Below are 15,186 nucleotides of genomic sequence, written 5' to 3' on the forward strand. Positions count from 1 at the left end.
GCCTATGGTATGTATAAGAGGAGCCAGCCACTAACACGAGCAGCACAGACATAGCCAAAGGGTAGTAAGATCTTCTACACTAAAAGAAAGTAATGAAGAAAAAAAACAGGTCAAGGAATTTGGAAAATTATCCCTACAAATGCAACTACTAAATGAAACTTTTTTTAACCAAGGGAAACAATCCAAGAAGAGCTTCTGTAAGTATGAGGTTTTGTATTTTGAAATACTAACAGAAAAGTATAGAAAAGGCAGGGAGATTACCTCAGCATAGTGAGGGCATTCATTTTAGAAATGTTTCTGATGTATAAACAACTTCATCCCTATTTATATATGAATATTTTTTGTAACACTCTTAGTACAAACCAAGCTGAGTGACACTACAGAAGGCAGTTAATTAGAACTTTTATATAGCAGTTTCTCTCTGAAGGTTCTGCTGAAACCTGAGTAGTAAAAACTGGACATTAGGCAGCTTACAGATCCACTGGCACAGCATAAGGGCGCTGAAAAACTCAAAATGTTTGTGTAGTTTGAAAAATAAAGAGCTCTTGTTCTTTGATCTACCAAAGTAGTTTTCTTGGTAGTTTTCCAATATAAAATATAGTAACAGTTAAACAGTCGTTTCCAGATCAGTACTGCTTATAACTTTTACAGACATGAATAACTTCAGGACTGATTCACTTATTATATCAGACAGGCAATTACTTCTCTGAAAATGTTGTAATCATGTGATTTTCTTTTTGATTACAAGACCCGCAGGGAGCACAGAGCCTACATATTAAAGAACTTATGGCCTTGTGGCAATAAAGTATTATAACGAGAAAAGGAAGAGGTAGATGATCTACCATTTACAATAGAAGGTAGGACACTACCATCGGTAAAGTCATAGACTGCCCTTGTGAAGATCAGCCAACACAAAACTGACACAAATTGCTCAAGGGCATGTTGTAGCTTTGTGTACTATTCCTGTCTTATTTTAGGACTAAGCCTATTGCCAGCAGAAACAGGCAACATTAGAGTAATGAGGCATAGAGTATGCTTCAGTGGAAAGAAGACATTCCAAAGCAGCACTGAAAAAGATAAAATCAGCATGTTCTGTTCCTCAGTCCATTAGGAAGTATTTCTGATACAAAAAGAAGAACGAACCACAAAGCCCTGGGATATATGCTTGGCAAATGTGTGTACTCAAGCCCTGGGGAACAATATTTGCTTAAATGAAATGAATATATGCCAAATGAAATGAAAATAACATTTCCTTATACAAATGTGACTTCATGCAGCAACCACCTGAAGAAAAATAATTACTGATTGACACTTTGAATTTAGGTGGAAGTAGCTGAAATAGATTACTTAATATTACTTCATGTAATATTTCTTGGGCATTTCTGTATAGTAGGCTTATAAGCTTCCTCAAGTTTCAAAAAAACCATGAAGGCTGTATTTGGTTTGTATTTCTGTGAATAGAAGAATCACAATTGCAACATGAAAACAGCGAAAATACAGGGCATTGGGTAAAATACTCTAAGATATGATAAGCAATAACCATATACCAGAATTTAAATGCATAGCTTTATCTTAAATATGGACCATTGTGTCGTTTCAAAAGATTGCTTTCAGACAGAGGGTAAGATGAGTAAATACCAGTGAAAAGGCAAGTGTAGAGGAAGTCATACAGAAACCAAACAGAGAATTCCACAAAAGTAGGAAACGGGCAACAGCCACTGGTGATCCTGCAGGGAGCATGAGCAGCCGGAGTTGCACTATAGCAGTTGGGCAGACTAACAAAGTTTCCATATCCTGTAGGAAATCTACTGGGTAAGACTCTAGTATAATGCAAAATTTGATATAGTTGTCAAGGAAACAAGGAAAATAAGACTAAAGGTAAATTCAATCATTTCACAGGTTCAGAATGCTGGGAGATACAGACTTGTTCCGTGTTTTACAGCGTGTTTAGTTTGGAGGAATAAAACAGTTGCAGAAGTAGAATGTGCCAGTCAAACCCAAATGTGAAAAAATACCTGTGATTTTAAATTTTAAAAAGACTATTGTTTTGATTCCAGGCAGGTCTATACAAACTTACCCACTGTCCTATGTAAACTTTACAAAGAATTTGACATCTCCTGAAAGCCAAAGAATAAAAATTAAACACACTCCAGGTCACAAGAGGTTGTTGGGTTTTTTTAGACAAACATATTCTTGACTGCCTTGTTCCTAATAAAAAATTACAGCCTTTCTTATGGATATAATCTCTATACAAAATCAAGTTTAATACAAATTTTTATTGACTTTGAAATATTTGCTAGATAAATATCAATGTTAATCTCAGGCACTTAATTTAATCAACACTGTCCAGCTCACATTGAGCTCTGATCCCTGATCCAGGTCACCCTGAACTTTCAGCAGAATGATTCCTGGTTTCCTTCTGCTTTGGGTCAGGTTCAAACTTGTAATCTCTTTTCACAATTGAAGAAGCAAAGAAGGAGAATTATTAACACTGTTTCCCTAAGAGATAGCCACAGGACTGCCTGATTTTTTGTATTTTTAATTTTTCAAAAAAGTTCTTGAATGTTACAAAGATATATTTTGGTCTAATGTTTCAGCCGTGACTCATAGGTAAAGATTAGATGCATAGAATAATACTGGTAGAACTGGTTGCACTGCTATATGGAGACTGGATTATAAATGGTATTTAAGATAGCTGGAGCTGAGCACAGCAGGTTTAAAACTCACATATTTTCCATTTTTAGAAGAATGAGTCGAAATACTTGTTGGCTTTGCAAGATATTCAGAGCAGAAGAAAATGGGATCAGTTCTAAGTAAGTAACAATAAGACTTTTGTGTTCTGCAGTACATACAGCTGTCTGAGTAGGAGAGACAGAAATTTTAAATTTCATAGTGGAAGTGTTCTTTGCAAGCTTAAGATCAAGTGAAAGAGTGCAACATCTTCACAACTGCCCCAGCTGCCCATCTTCATATAGCCAATTCATTTGCCGTACATGAAGTGTAAACTGGCATCTCTCTGGTGGAAGGAGGGTATATCCCAGTGGGAACTTCTTTTATATTAAACAAGCATAGGCCGAAACTAAATCCCTGGATTAAATCCAGATGTGGACCTGTGAAGACTTTTTGAGCCCAATATTTTGGGTCAGTCTTTTAAAAGAATTCAGACTGTTGTCAAAGGTTGAGTACACAGGTGGTGGATAAGAGACATGGCCAATTGCATCCTGCAAGCCCTCGGCTGCCACCAGCCTCAGTGGAGACCAGCCATAGCTAGAACTTTGGCCAGCACATCACATCAGGATGGTGAAATGCTTCCATCCAACATGCCTGTCAACTGGTAGCAGATCACACATGTTATTGATTAGAGAAAAATGTGTCCTCCACAGCAATACTGAGGAGTGTCTGATGACTCCTGAAACTGCCATTTGGGTGAGGTTAAGTAGCAGAAATCCAGACAGCATTTCCACAAGTGCCTGCTGGATGAGGACTTCTCTCCCACACAGCAGTGGCCAGAGGAGCCCCTCACACTGGAAAAGGTACAATAAATGAATGATAGCTCACACAAGGCACTACAAAACCATTTTTCAACTTAAACTTTGGAGTCTCAGCTATAAAGCCTTAGTTATTTATAGAGAATATTCAGGTTTTTTCAGTGTAATCTATGTTCTTCAGCAAAATTAATCACGTTGTAAATCAGTGCAGCGAGAAGTTTATTGTCAGCACAGCAGCTATGAAAGTGGCATTAATACAGATCCTAATAACCCATGTTCATATTTCTCTTACTGCCTTTCATATTTTCTGATTTTAAAAGGAAAGTAAAAAGGTTTTCCTCTGTGTCAGCTGCCCCATCAGGCAGCGTTCTTTCTGCTTCACAGATTAATGCTAAAGACAAATAAATCAGAAATGGAAATAAGATGGCCCTACTAATGATGCTCAGTGAGACAAGATTGTCACTTGTTCTATATAGAAGTGCTATTGCTAACAGAGGTGAAAAATTATCTGCGTCAGTAGCAGTGAATATGACTCAGAAGCAGCTTCTAGGGAAAAAAAAAAGCGTTCAAAGGACTAAAGTCTCATTCCTTATAACCATACGCTTTGTGAGTTTATACTGAGAGGCCGCCAGTAGCTCATGAGAAAGAAAAAAGAAATATCTTTTACTGGCAAGAGCTACTAGAGAGTTATTGACACCACAATTTGATAGAGGTACAGTTACTTTTACTATACATTTCTCTGATCAGGTCAGACTGATCAGGAAAGCCTGACAAAATAGTCAGTGAGTCACAGCATGTACTCTTCCAGAGAAAGAGAATTGTATCAAGTTAATAAATAGGTGATCACCAATTTAAAAAGCTACAAAGCTACTAATGACTGTTGTACAGCAGAAGTCTATGAAGCATCATGCAGCACTCATACCAAAGCCAGTTTTGCTTTTAATTTATTTTTTTTTAAAAAAAGTTCAGTGATACTAGCTTTTGTCAAAATTGTAGCTCATATGAAAACAAAATACTCAATGAGAAGGGATCTTCCCCCAGGTTTGGCTGACGTGTAATGGAAAGCACCCACTGGAATACATCCCTTGTGTTTTCTTCTACTAACATAAGCATAAGCATTTTTTCCAGGTTACCGGCACTGATGTCCTGTAACTGCAACGCTTAAAAATTAGTTGGTGTAAATGGAACTACATGGACTTAAATGGAGCTATTTGCCCTCAAACATTTGTTTTTCCTTAAATTGTTTAGTCTCTCACCTCACTACTTCCATAGTCTTTCCCAGAATCAGGCAGGAACCTCCTACAAGCTTATGAAATTATTGCTTAAGAATTGCAAACATGAAAAAAAGAAATCTGATTTTAGTCACCTCCAAGAACTGCCTAGACTGTTACTGATGTGTCATACTGCATTGTAAAACACTTTGATGTTAAAGTCAACTTAGACATTAAAGGCCTTTAAATATTACACTAACATCTTGAGCCTTTATAAGAACATTGCTACAAACATCAACATTTCGTTAACTATACAATACCTGTCCCAAAGAAGTTGCTACCTAGAAAGCTAGTACTTCCCTTGTGCTTCCCCTAAGCACAATTTAGATAAGCGAATGCCATTTCTAGAGGAATTACATGAGAGCACCTTGAGATGGAACTGTATTTGTGATGTCAAGAATACTTGCTTCAGCACATTAAGCACAAGATTTACGACACATAGGAAAACCTTTTAAATGTAAGTTTTGTGCCAATCTTATGTAAAGTAGGGGACAGATTTTCAATAATGTAATTTCATTTTGGTTTTTTTTTATACTTTGAACCACAGCTAATCTTACAGTAATCTTCTTTTTTCTAAAGAGTGTCTTTGGAAGAAGTGCTACAATGGTCCCAGTCTTTTGAAAAGCTTGTAACAAGTAAATGTAAGTAATTGCATATTTGTATTCCAGATGGATTACTGAAAAAAACTTCCCATGAAGCAAAATCAGTAAGTCATGCAGTATAATGTATGCTGTCTTACATGCAACTAATGAAAGAAAAACCTTTGTGTGAAGGCTTAGCATGCATTACACTGAAAATAAACGTAGCATGCTATAAATGCTTTCCCAAACTTGCCATTTCTGCAAGCATGTGTAATTCTTTTAAAGACATATGATAAGGGCAGGTTTATGTTCCATGCTCCCACTTACAGCACTGCATAGCAATATGTATTAGAAGAAAGTGAAAGAAAAGTTGACTCTGTGAATCCTGTGCATGGCAAAGACACCAGACCTAATGCTACATCTGTACAGTGTAATGCCCTGGAAGGTGGCTTAGACCCTCATCGCAAGTACGGGAAGAACTGTAGCTTCAGTAGCAAAACCGAACTTTCCCACTTCAGCATCCCTCTGCCTCATTCAGGGCTCAGAGCTCTCTTACGCTTCTCACATGGCCAGCAGTCTCCAGCGACACTGCCGAGTTACTTTTTTTTTAAATATTGACTAGAAAGTAGTGTAACAGAATTACATCACAGCACAAACCTCTCAGAATTATTCCCAAGGACTGGCACTATTTTCAAACTAGACAAAATACAAAGAGCAAGAAGATTAAAAGACAGAATATGTAACAACTATAAAGAAAAAGATTTTGCCATTAAAATCTTTAATAGCAAGCAATGTAGTATGTTAGAGTTTTCAGGGAAAGCACAGGGAGAAAGCACACAACAAAACATTTAAAAAAGACAAAATCATAGTACAAGCAGCATGCATGCATGCAATCACTGTCACTGCCAAATGACAGGCCGTGCTCAATGTCTTTAAAAACATGAAACCATAAAATGCTTGTAGCTTCCAGCAGTACTTGGATGCTGCCTCTTCTTGAAATACCTCCCTCATTCCCTGTATTTAGATGGCACTATTTGTCGATTCTGAATTTAAGTGCCTAATGACATCAGAAAATCCAAAGATGTACTCATGTGAAAAGCTGGATGCTCTAAAGGCAATGATTTGCAGTTCTTTGTGAAAGGTAGGCAAAGTATTTGCCTATCTTAGGTTTTACTCTTGAAAGTACATCTTACAACTGCAAGCATCATTCCTGCCCGAGTGCTAGCACAGGGTGAGCCTCATAGACTCTCTCCTGGCTAGAGGTATTTTAGCGACTGTCACCTAGTTCTGTACAGAGCAAGTCTAATAACATGACAAAAGGCAGCCTCAGGAACTTCATCTTTGCCAAGATCCTGCTGATTGCTGCCATCAGACTCCATTACCAGGTGTTACAAAGAGATCCTCAGGTGCAAAACCACTTCTTTGCTTCAGAGAGAATTCTTTTAACCACTTGATTACAGCAACAAGAGACAAAGTTATTTCCTCTTCTTTGCTAATTGCTTTTCCCCAAAATTCTTACATCAGGAAAATAAGGTGTTGTTTTTTTTCCACTCAGGTCATGATGGTTTGATAATACTCAGACATTTTCTATACAAAACTAGAGCCAGAATTTTAAAATATTTGATAGTCTTTGGATACATTTCACAGTGTTGCTGGAGCTCAGGAACAGCAAAGTTTTTTGTGCTCTGTCCCTGCACAGCAAAATGCCATGGAAGGTAAAGGAAGTTCTGCCCATGCAGGAAAAGGCAGTGTTGAAGCGTAGGGCTCTGGGTTAGCGTGTTGAGTTCCCCATTTCGATATAGGAATATTTATAGTTGTACAATCAAGAACTATACTGTTTTGTAATCACCCCTATTGCCTTTGAAGGACTCTAAAGATAATGTATATATACATGGTATATAAATTTGGCTTATGAAATATTTACAGATGGGCCTATGATCTACAAGACCTACTTGAAAACAGAGCACAGTGATGAAAACATAGAATTTTGGCTTGCTTGTGAAGCTTATAAGAAGATCACGTCACAGAGGAAAAGGATTTCCATGGCCAGGAAACTTTTTACAAGTTACATTCAACCTCAGGCTCCCAATGAGGTGATATGTGATAACACAAACACTTTTTTTTTTTCCTCTAATAGGAATGCCTGATGCATAATGTGGCTTACAAAAAGCAACAATAAATGTGTAGCACCTCTTGTATTAAAGGGAGTGAAAACTGTTGCTAGTCATCCTCCCAAAACTCTTTGACACCTAGAATTTTAATACTTGCCATCACATCTTGTCTACAGGCAAATCTTTCAACTACATCCAAGGACACAAGCAAAAGGCACAACTAGATTAAGAACCAAGTTCTTGGATCTGTTCTATTCTTTTTAGTGTTTCATCCAGGGGCCATTGATACCTCTTCAACAGATATTGGATGATGACATTGCTACGTGTATATATTACTCTGGTCTTTGCAAGGGTAAATGTAAATGAACTCTACCCGGTACTGTCCCCTTTGTATAGTGAGCTAAAAGAAATATTCCAAGACAGATTCTTTTCTGCTTCCAGAGCAGACTTGTATGCAAAATGTTTGAGAGCGATTTTTTTTTTTTCCAACAAATGGCTATTAAAAAAGTTATTCCTGCTCAGCTAGTCATGCTCTATGACCTTTAACTATTCCTGCTTGTTACTCTCTCCTTGCAAAAATTAGCTAATACTGGCTTTTACTGCCACTGTCTCTGGCAGACTGACATAAATGAAAAATCAGGCTAGAGTATTCTCTGGTTTAGGCAAAACAATAAAATTATTACAGAGTCTCAAAACATAGCTTCCCTGTTGACACTGAAAGACAAGCCAAAACCAACTCAACTGGGTTCCCAAATGCTGAGAGCAGTTGCTGCTTTAAATGACTAAACCACTCCCATCAATCCAAAACTTGAGGAAATCTGAGACTTCCCTCTCCTGGTTTTACATGCCAATTGGCAAGACAATGCATTTTTCTGTCTTTTTCTGATTTATTTTATTTTTAGCATGTGCAGCTATAGGAAACTCAGCAAGACATTTGCATTTCCAAAAGAGAAATGTCAGTATTGCCAAACACAAATGCATTAATCAAAAGTTAGCGCTTAAATCAGGACAGTTAAAAATAAGCTGTATATTTTTTTTTCTAAAATAATACGCATTTGAATCTTGCTGATGGTTGTCTGATTTCTAGGTCTTCAGGACACACTGGTTTCATGTTTTCTTGGTATTTGCTATTAACACAAGAAGTAGGTACCACTCTAAAAATGTAGATGCTCATGAGGATTTAAAACACAGTTTATATTCAGATTTCAGCAGCATTTAAAAAGGTGCAACCCAAACAACTACTCTGGAAGAGCAAGATCCCAACCCATGACAGACATCAGCACTAGCTTCACATCTTTAGAGTTCTCCTTTCAACAGTAAACAAAGTTAAGCTGAAAAAAAAAGCAATGTAATTAATCATCAACTAATGTGTTATCAAAAGCCCCCATTTTATCTGCTATCTTTTCCTTTAACTAGACCTTTCTACTCTTACACATCCACAGAGCTTCAAGTTGTCTGCTACAAACCCTGGATCACATCAGAAAAGCTCTAGGAACCAAAGCTTTTTCTAAACAAGGTTGACTATGGGTTCAGTTTTTGTTTCTCTCAGAGACCATAAAAATTTTAGCATTTGTTTTTCACTGGTACTGTGCACCTCCAGCCACTTGGACTCATTAGAAATCCAAAGTCAGGTTTCCTTTTCAGGGATCTAATCCTAGCTCTAAGAACAATTCTTAGTGAAAGAAAGGGGCTGGATGTCAACACCTTTCAGCTACTTCTTCCACTGCAGCCACTCCACGCAAACCACATCTGCAGGACTTCCTCTGCGTAAATCATACATATGTTCATATGCTTTCTAGAAGTAGTGAGCAAGTCAAAAATATACTGCTTAACCCCACTAAGGTTTGAAGTCTTGGGCCCATATTCTATATATGAGCCCAGCAACAGTGACTTTACCCCTGCTTTTGACCTCCACTGATCACAACAGTCAGGATTAAACCGGCCACTTCATTGAGGGCATGGGGCAGGCTAGGAAATTCAGGCAGATCCCAGTCTTCCAGGCTTCTTGTACTTAGGGGAGCAAACCCCCCGCCATTCAGCCACTAACATACCTCTTACTAAATCAAACACCAAGAGGAACAAATTGGTCAACTAATAAAACCATGTTTTCTGGCATTATAAGGAGAAATCCACTCTGCTAGAATCAATGTTTTTGGTTAGGTGCTTGTGCTGGCTTTGGCTGGGATAATTTTCTTCATAGTAGCTAATATGGGGCTTTGCTTTGGATTTGTGCTGAAAACAACACTGATAATACAGAGAAGTTGTAGTTCCCGCTGAGCAATGCTTACAGTCAAGGCCTTTTCTACTCCTCACCCCACCCCACCAGCAACCAGGCTAGGGGTGCACCAGGAGCTGGGAGGGGACACAGTCAGGAGAGCTGACTAAAGGGATATTCCATACCATATGGTGTCATGCTCAGCATATGAAGTTGAGGAAGAAGAGGGAAGCAGGGGGATATTCAGAGTGATGGCATTTGTCCTCCCAAGTAACTGTTAGGTGTGATGGAGCGCTGCTTTCCTGGAGATGGCTGAACACCTGCCTGCCCATGGGAAGTAGTGAATGAATTCTTTGTTTTGCTTTGCTTGCATAAGCAGCTTTTGCTTTACCTATTAATTGTTATTTAACTCAAGCCACGAGCTTTCTCACTTTTACCCTTTCAACTCTCTCCCCCAACCCACAAGGGGAGAGTGAGCCAGCAGCTGTGGAGCTTAGTTGCCAGCTGGGGTTATACCATGACAGTGCTGATTTTAGATTAAAGGGTATATAAAAAGATATAAATGAAAGGCATTTAGTACAGGTCCCTGTATCTTCCTTACCCTTCTTTGCATGCATTCAGTGATACTTTAGTAATGTTGTTTTCTGTTTCAGATTAATATTGACAGTCCTGCGAGGAAAGCAATCATAAGAAATATTCAAGAGCCAACACAGTCCTGTTTTGATGAAGCACAGAGAATAATTTACATGCACATGGAAAGAGATTCATATCCACGATTTCTTGAATCAAAGTTCTATCAAAAACTCAAACACAGCCTTCAAAATAATGGCGATAATTAAATGATGAAGAGAAAGGCTGAAAATTTAGGAAGGCTTCTTGTGGCATGCAAGTGTCTAAGATTTAAAGTAGACAGGAGAAATCAAGCAGTAATGTGCTCAACTGTTTTGTTGATGTTCAAATTGGCGAGACACTATCCTCCCCCTTCCCTTTCTTTTCCCATGGAAGAGTTCTGGTTTCGTTTTCCTCTCCTCTCAACAAAACCTTAAAAGCTAGCAAAAACTAAGTAAACCAAAGTTTCAGCCAAAAATTATAGCCTAAGGTTCTACTCTTTTATTGATACTTTTCAACTCAAATAACATTTTCAGTATTGTTTTGAATGACCTCAAGTAAAAAAAAAAAAAATTGTCTTCCTGCTAGGAAATAAATATTTATTTGGCTATACATAACACAGAAGAAAAAACATCTGCATTGCTGCATTGACTTTGTGTTGTTGCTTTGTTATACTCTTCCAAAGTAAAATATGATAAGTTGTGAGGTACAGCTGCTTGCTTAAGCCATGAAGCATAGCATTCACGTGGCGTAGAGTCAATTTATGCTAAATTATGGTGTACAACATATGCTGTAAAGGTACTTTGTCTACAGCATACTGTAATACTACCAGTGTTTCCTGAATTTATCTTCACTTATGAAGCTCATTTGTCTTTTTTTCTGGGTATGGACACAAACATATCACTTTCCCTTTGGCATCTGAACATCATACTGTAACGCAAGCAGGTTGGCCTCTCATGCATGCACTGTAAAAGACACCTTGCTTACGTATTGATCAAGTATCAAAAACTGGCTTACATTCAAAAAACAATCTAACTTCTCATGTCTCATTAAAACTGGAATCTCTTAATTATTTTAATGGTCTTAAGCATAGACACTAAAAGACACAGTAAACCAGGGACCTTTTTGCATCCTCTCAAGCTGCATTATTTCAAGGAATACAAAGAACAAATTCTGACAGCAGCCCCATCAACCCCGGTAGCATCACACTGATCCTCTGGGATGATTTCACAGGAGAAATGAAGTATTCATTCAGTTGGATACATTTATTTGACTGAGGCTATTTCAATCATGTTGCCAGTTCATGCTTTTTAACACTTTAAGCTGTAACTTGCCTGCCTAGTTTAAAAAGGTAATTTTTGTGACAATGTGGTAAATCATTGCCTTGCTTCTGCTGGGAAAACTCAGTCTTTCTGTGGGAGGCTCACAGCAGTCCTTTGTGCCACCTGCTTAACCACAGTAAGTTTTTGTTCTCCCCGAGAACCTCCTTTACTTCTCCAATGTGAATGTCCCAGCCTTTTCCTTACAAGGCGAGCATGAAAACACAGGTCAGTGCAGACAGCGAACAAACAATTGGGTTTTACTTTGGTGGCATCTGTCCTGTAGCGAGGCAACACTATACTTGTTAAGATGTTTCTCTTGCCAGTGTAATAACATATTGTATGTAAACATTTTAAGGTAAAGTCTCAATCCCTCCTAAAAAAATAATCATTGTTTAGGGCCTCCCTGAGCAGTGGTACTATTGTGGTGCACAATATAGCTGGGAAGAGGGACAGTGATTTATTGATGGCAGATGAGCATGCTTATCAACAGCTACCAAATGCATGATATTACATCTGGCTTTGCATTAAGTTATATTGGTAAACCGTAACTGTGTGTGTGTGCTCTAATGTCAACAAAACTATAGTATAAGTGGTCATGTTGTAACTTATCAATTATCTAAGGCTCCACAAATTCATTTCATCCATCATTTTTATGAAATTCTCAAGCTAGAATTTATGTACATGCCTAAAGCAGAATGCAAAGCAAGTATAAGCATAATCTACACTAGTACAGAAACCTTAAAGATAGCAAGTACTGTAAGAAAAGAGATTGTTAGTATAGGAGATAATCCTGTCCTTTTGCATTGACCCCATATAAAAGGATCATCATAGCAACATGTGATTATTCAGCTTGTAAAGCCACTGTCAGCAAGCAGAGACACCACAGGAAATCCAGGCAGGGGTAGCATAGCTTTCTGTATGTACTTCTGAGGTACGTACAGTGCACTTTGGCTTCACAGATCCTGCAGATGCCTCAGCCTCAGAGCAAAGAAAAACTATAGGAACTATTAAAAAGCAATTCCTACAGGGAAGTAGACCTGTGACAAAAGTCAGCCTGAGCAGAGGAAAAAGCAAATAAACAAGGGACTACACTATGAAAAGCCTTCCCATGTCTGTGAGGATCAGAAATTCAGAAGACCTAGGTATTGCTCTCTAAATGGAAAAGACTTGTAATGACCAAGGATAATAGCTCTGCATATCCAAACAGGCCTAGCATGCAGTCTTCTGAAGGGCTTACAGGAAGAGGCTGGTCAGGTAGTGTGACAGAACATTTCTCCTTGCAGAAAAGAGATTATCCAGAAGGAGGAAAAAAAAAAAAAATCATCCACAGAGAATGCTCAGAGAAATCATAGAGGGACTCACAAACACTTTTACGGCATGAAGTGTTTAGCATTTATTTTGATAACAGGTCATGAGTCTAGCAACCCTTATTGCTGGTGGACTTATTAACTTTATATTTCCTTCTAGAAATAACTAAAAAGTTGATTGTTTTTTGGGTTTTTTTTTCTAGTGATGTCTCCCACCCCCCCCAAGTTGGAAAAAGAGAGGGTCCTTTTCCCCAAATAGATTTATTGTTAACTGTTAGAGATCTTTCTCTTGCTTGATTTTTCTTTTATGTTATGAGAGGCATGACAGTAACAGTGTATTTCATCAGATCACATGATTCATAAAACAGTAACTACTGGCAGCAGCAAAAATAAATCACCGCTTTTAACATTTTCATTAACAGCACTTGAATAAGCTCAGGTATACTTTCCACTGGCAGACAACACTAAAAGGCATTTGCTCACATTAATCACCCAAAGCTACTGTTAAAAAAGATAAACTTTATAACAGCTAAATTTGCAGAATTCTTTGTCATTCTTCCCTCTTTACTTAACAAGAACAAAAAAAAATAAAAATAAATCCAATGGCAATTCTTCAAACACATTAAATTTGGCAAGACAAAAATGTAGATTAATCAAACCACTATAGCAATTAACTGTATTCAACCCTGGAAACTGTTGACCTATCAAGGCTCTGTAAAAAAACAACCCATAGTGGACAGATGGTCTGGGGTTTTGGGTGGGTTATTTTGTTGTTGCTGTTGTTTTAAAAAGAGCTGACAATTAGATCTTTTTTACTTTGTAAATGTGAGGTGTGCATGAGCTTCTTTCTTGACAAAAGTGATTAAACTTACACCCTATTGTTATATTGCTGTTTTCATGAGTTTTGCGTCTGCTCTCAGTGTCTAGATGATGATAAGTGCAGAATAACAAATGTAGTTTGCATATCAGGTCTAAAAAACAAAGTAAAAATCTGCTTATAAGTAGAGTCAGCCAAAACAAACCAGTAAGAACAGCATAGTCCAGTCTTTTCTGTACAGATGGGTGGTAAATGAGAATATATAATGTCTCTCCACTGTATGATCAAAAGCCTTCAGAGAATAAGTTGCTAGGAGGCTTTCGTCTGAAGTTACCTCAATTATTTCATATCTTCATATTAACTCCAGGTATTTCTGCTTTTAAGTCCCAAGAAATAAAATATAGGCAGTTACACTCTAAGCACAGTAACCAAGTAATGTCCAGAACTCGGTACTGTAGACAACTGATTTAAACAAATATTACAAGCAGAGATGTTTGTCACCAATTCCAGGGCAGATGAGGATGTTTAGGAACCTACAGCCTCAGAGGAAAGGGAAATGACTGTAGCATTTCCAAGTATTGCCAAATATACAGTACTGTTGCAATCACAGGTCCCTTCAGAAACTGATGTTTGGTCTAAAGTTCAGTTCACTAAACATGGAGGAAAGAGCACAATAGAACAAGTCTTCCAAACAGAACATTTTGCTGCACATGACGATTAGCTAGATGATGTGGCTACAGACTGTAGCCTTCCCTGGGCAAAGACTGCATCCTAATATCGGCTTGCATAGGGTGTCCTACAAGGAAGCTTCACAGAGGTGGTAACCTCTCTTGGCAGAATTACCCATCTAATAATTTTGCAGTTGCACTGAGTAACTGTACAGATTTGAGATGCCTTGATTTCAAAATTTAAAATTTCAAACCCAAATTTTAGAAAAATGAAAAACTTCAAAATTCAAATTTAAGATAGCAGTCCCAATTCAGAGTCTGATTAGAATACACAAAGGATTTAACTTTTTTTTCTAAATCAAAAATAAAAGAAACAGGTGCAACAATGTAGAAAAATAAAATCACAAGGCAAGAAAATTAGATATTGGGGAAGCAAATCAAGCACTCTTTTAGATATCATACATCATAAGTGCACAGATTCTAAGAACCATGAATTCTCATCGCAGCAGCAGCAAGATATCAGCCACTGAAGCCAAACAGTGCAACTGGTTCTTTAGAGAGGAACGTAAATTAGTAAGAACATGGTAGCATCATATTATGGATTCCAGCCAGTGTCTTTCAATTGGTTTTCAGGCACCTACATATCCTTATAGAAACAGCAACATGGAATGAGACATCTTGCAGTATACTACAAATGGTCAGAATTCAGTACATATGCATTCTGTCTTGACTCAGTTGCATGAACACTTTATGGTGTGTAGAACCCTTGGGCTAACTAAGGCTTCCCCTGGTGCTGG

The 15,186-nt window shown here is 37.9% G+C and overlaps 1 protein-coding gene across 2 annotated transcripts; it reads left to right on the forward strand.

The window, feature by feature from the left end:
• Positions 1-13,788, forward strand: RGS13 (regulator of G protein signaling 13). 2 transcript variants are annotated; one of them, XM_027798196.2, is made up of 6 exons: positions 1-197; positions 2,745-2,813; positions 3,384-3,533; positions 5,339-5,400; positions 7,267-7,433; positions 10,320-13,788. In XM_027798196.2, exons 2-6 carry the CDS (start codon positions 2,749-2,751, stop codon positions 10,503-10,505), a joined length of 630 nt encoding a protein of 209 aa, XP_027653997.1. In that variant the 5' UTR covers positions 1-197; positions 2,745-2,748; the 3' UTR covers positions 10,506-13,788. The 2 variants fall into 2 exon arrangements, with proteins under 2 accessions (XP_027653997.1, XP_005434263.1); XM_005434206.4 differs by lacking the exon at positions 3,384-3,533 and having other exon boundaries at positions 9-197.
• Positions 13,789-15,186: the final 1,398 nt, after the last annotated feature.

This window comes from Falco cherrug, chromosome 12, assembly GCF_023634085.1.
Source record: "Falco cherrug isolate bFalChe1 chromosome 12, bFalChe1.pri, whole genome shotgun sequence".
NCBI lineage: Eukaryota > Metazoa > Chordata > Aves > Falconiformes > Falconidae > Falco > Falco cherrug.

Coding starts and splice junctions, on each gene's coding strand:
- RGS13 (XM_027798196.2), top strand. CDS start 2,749: ATGAGTCGAAATACTTGTTGGCTTTGCAAGATATTCAGAGCAGAAGAA. Junction 3,534..5,338: donor AGCCCCTCACACTGGAAAAG/GTACAATAAATG, acceptor TTTTTTCTAAAG/AGTGTCTTTGGAAGAAGTGC. Junction 5,401..7,266: donor AAAGCTTGTAACAAGTAAAT/GTAAGTAATTGC, acceptor AAATATTTACAG/ATGGGCCTATGATCTACAAG.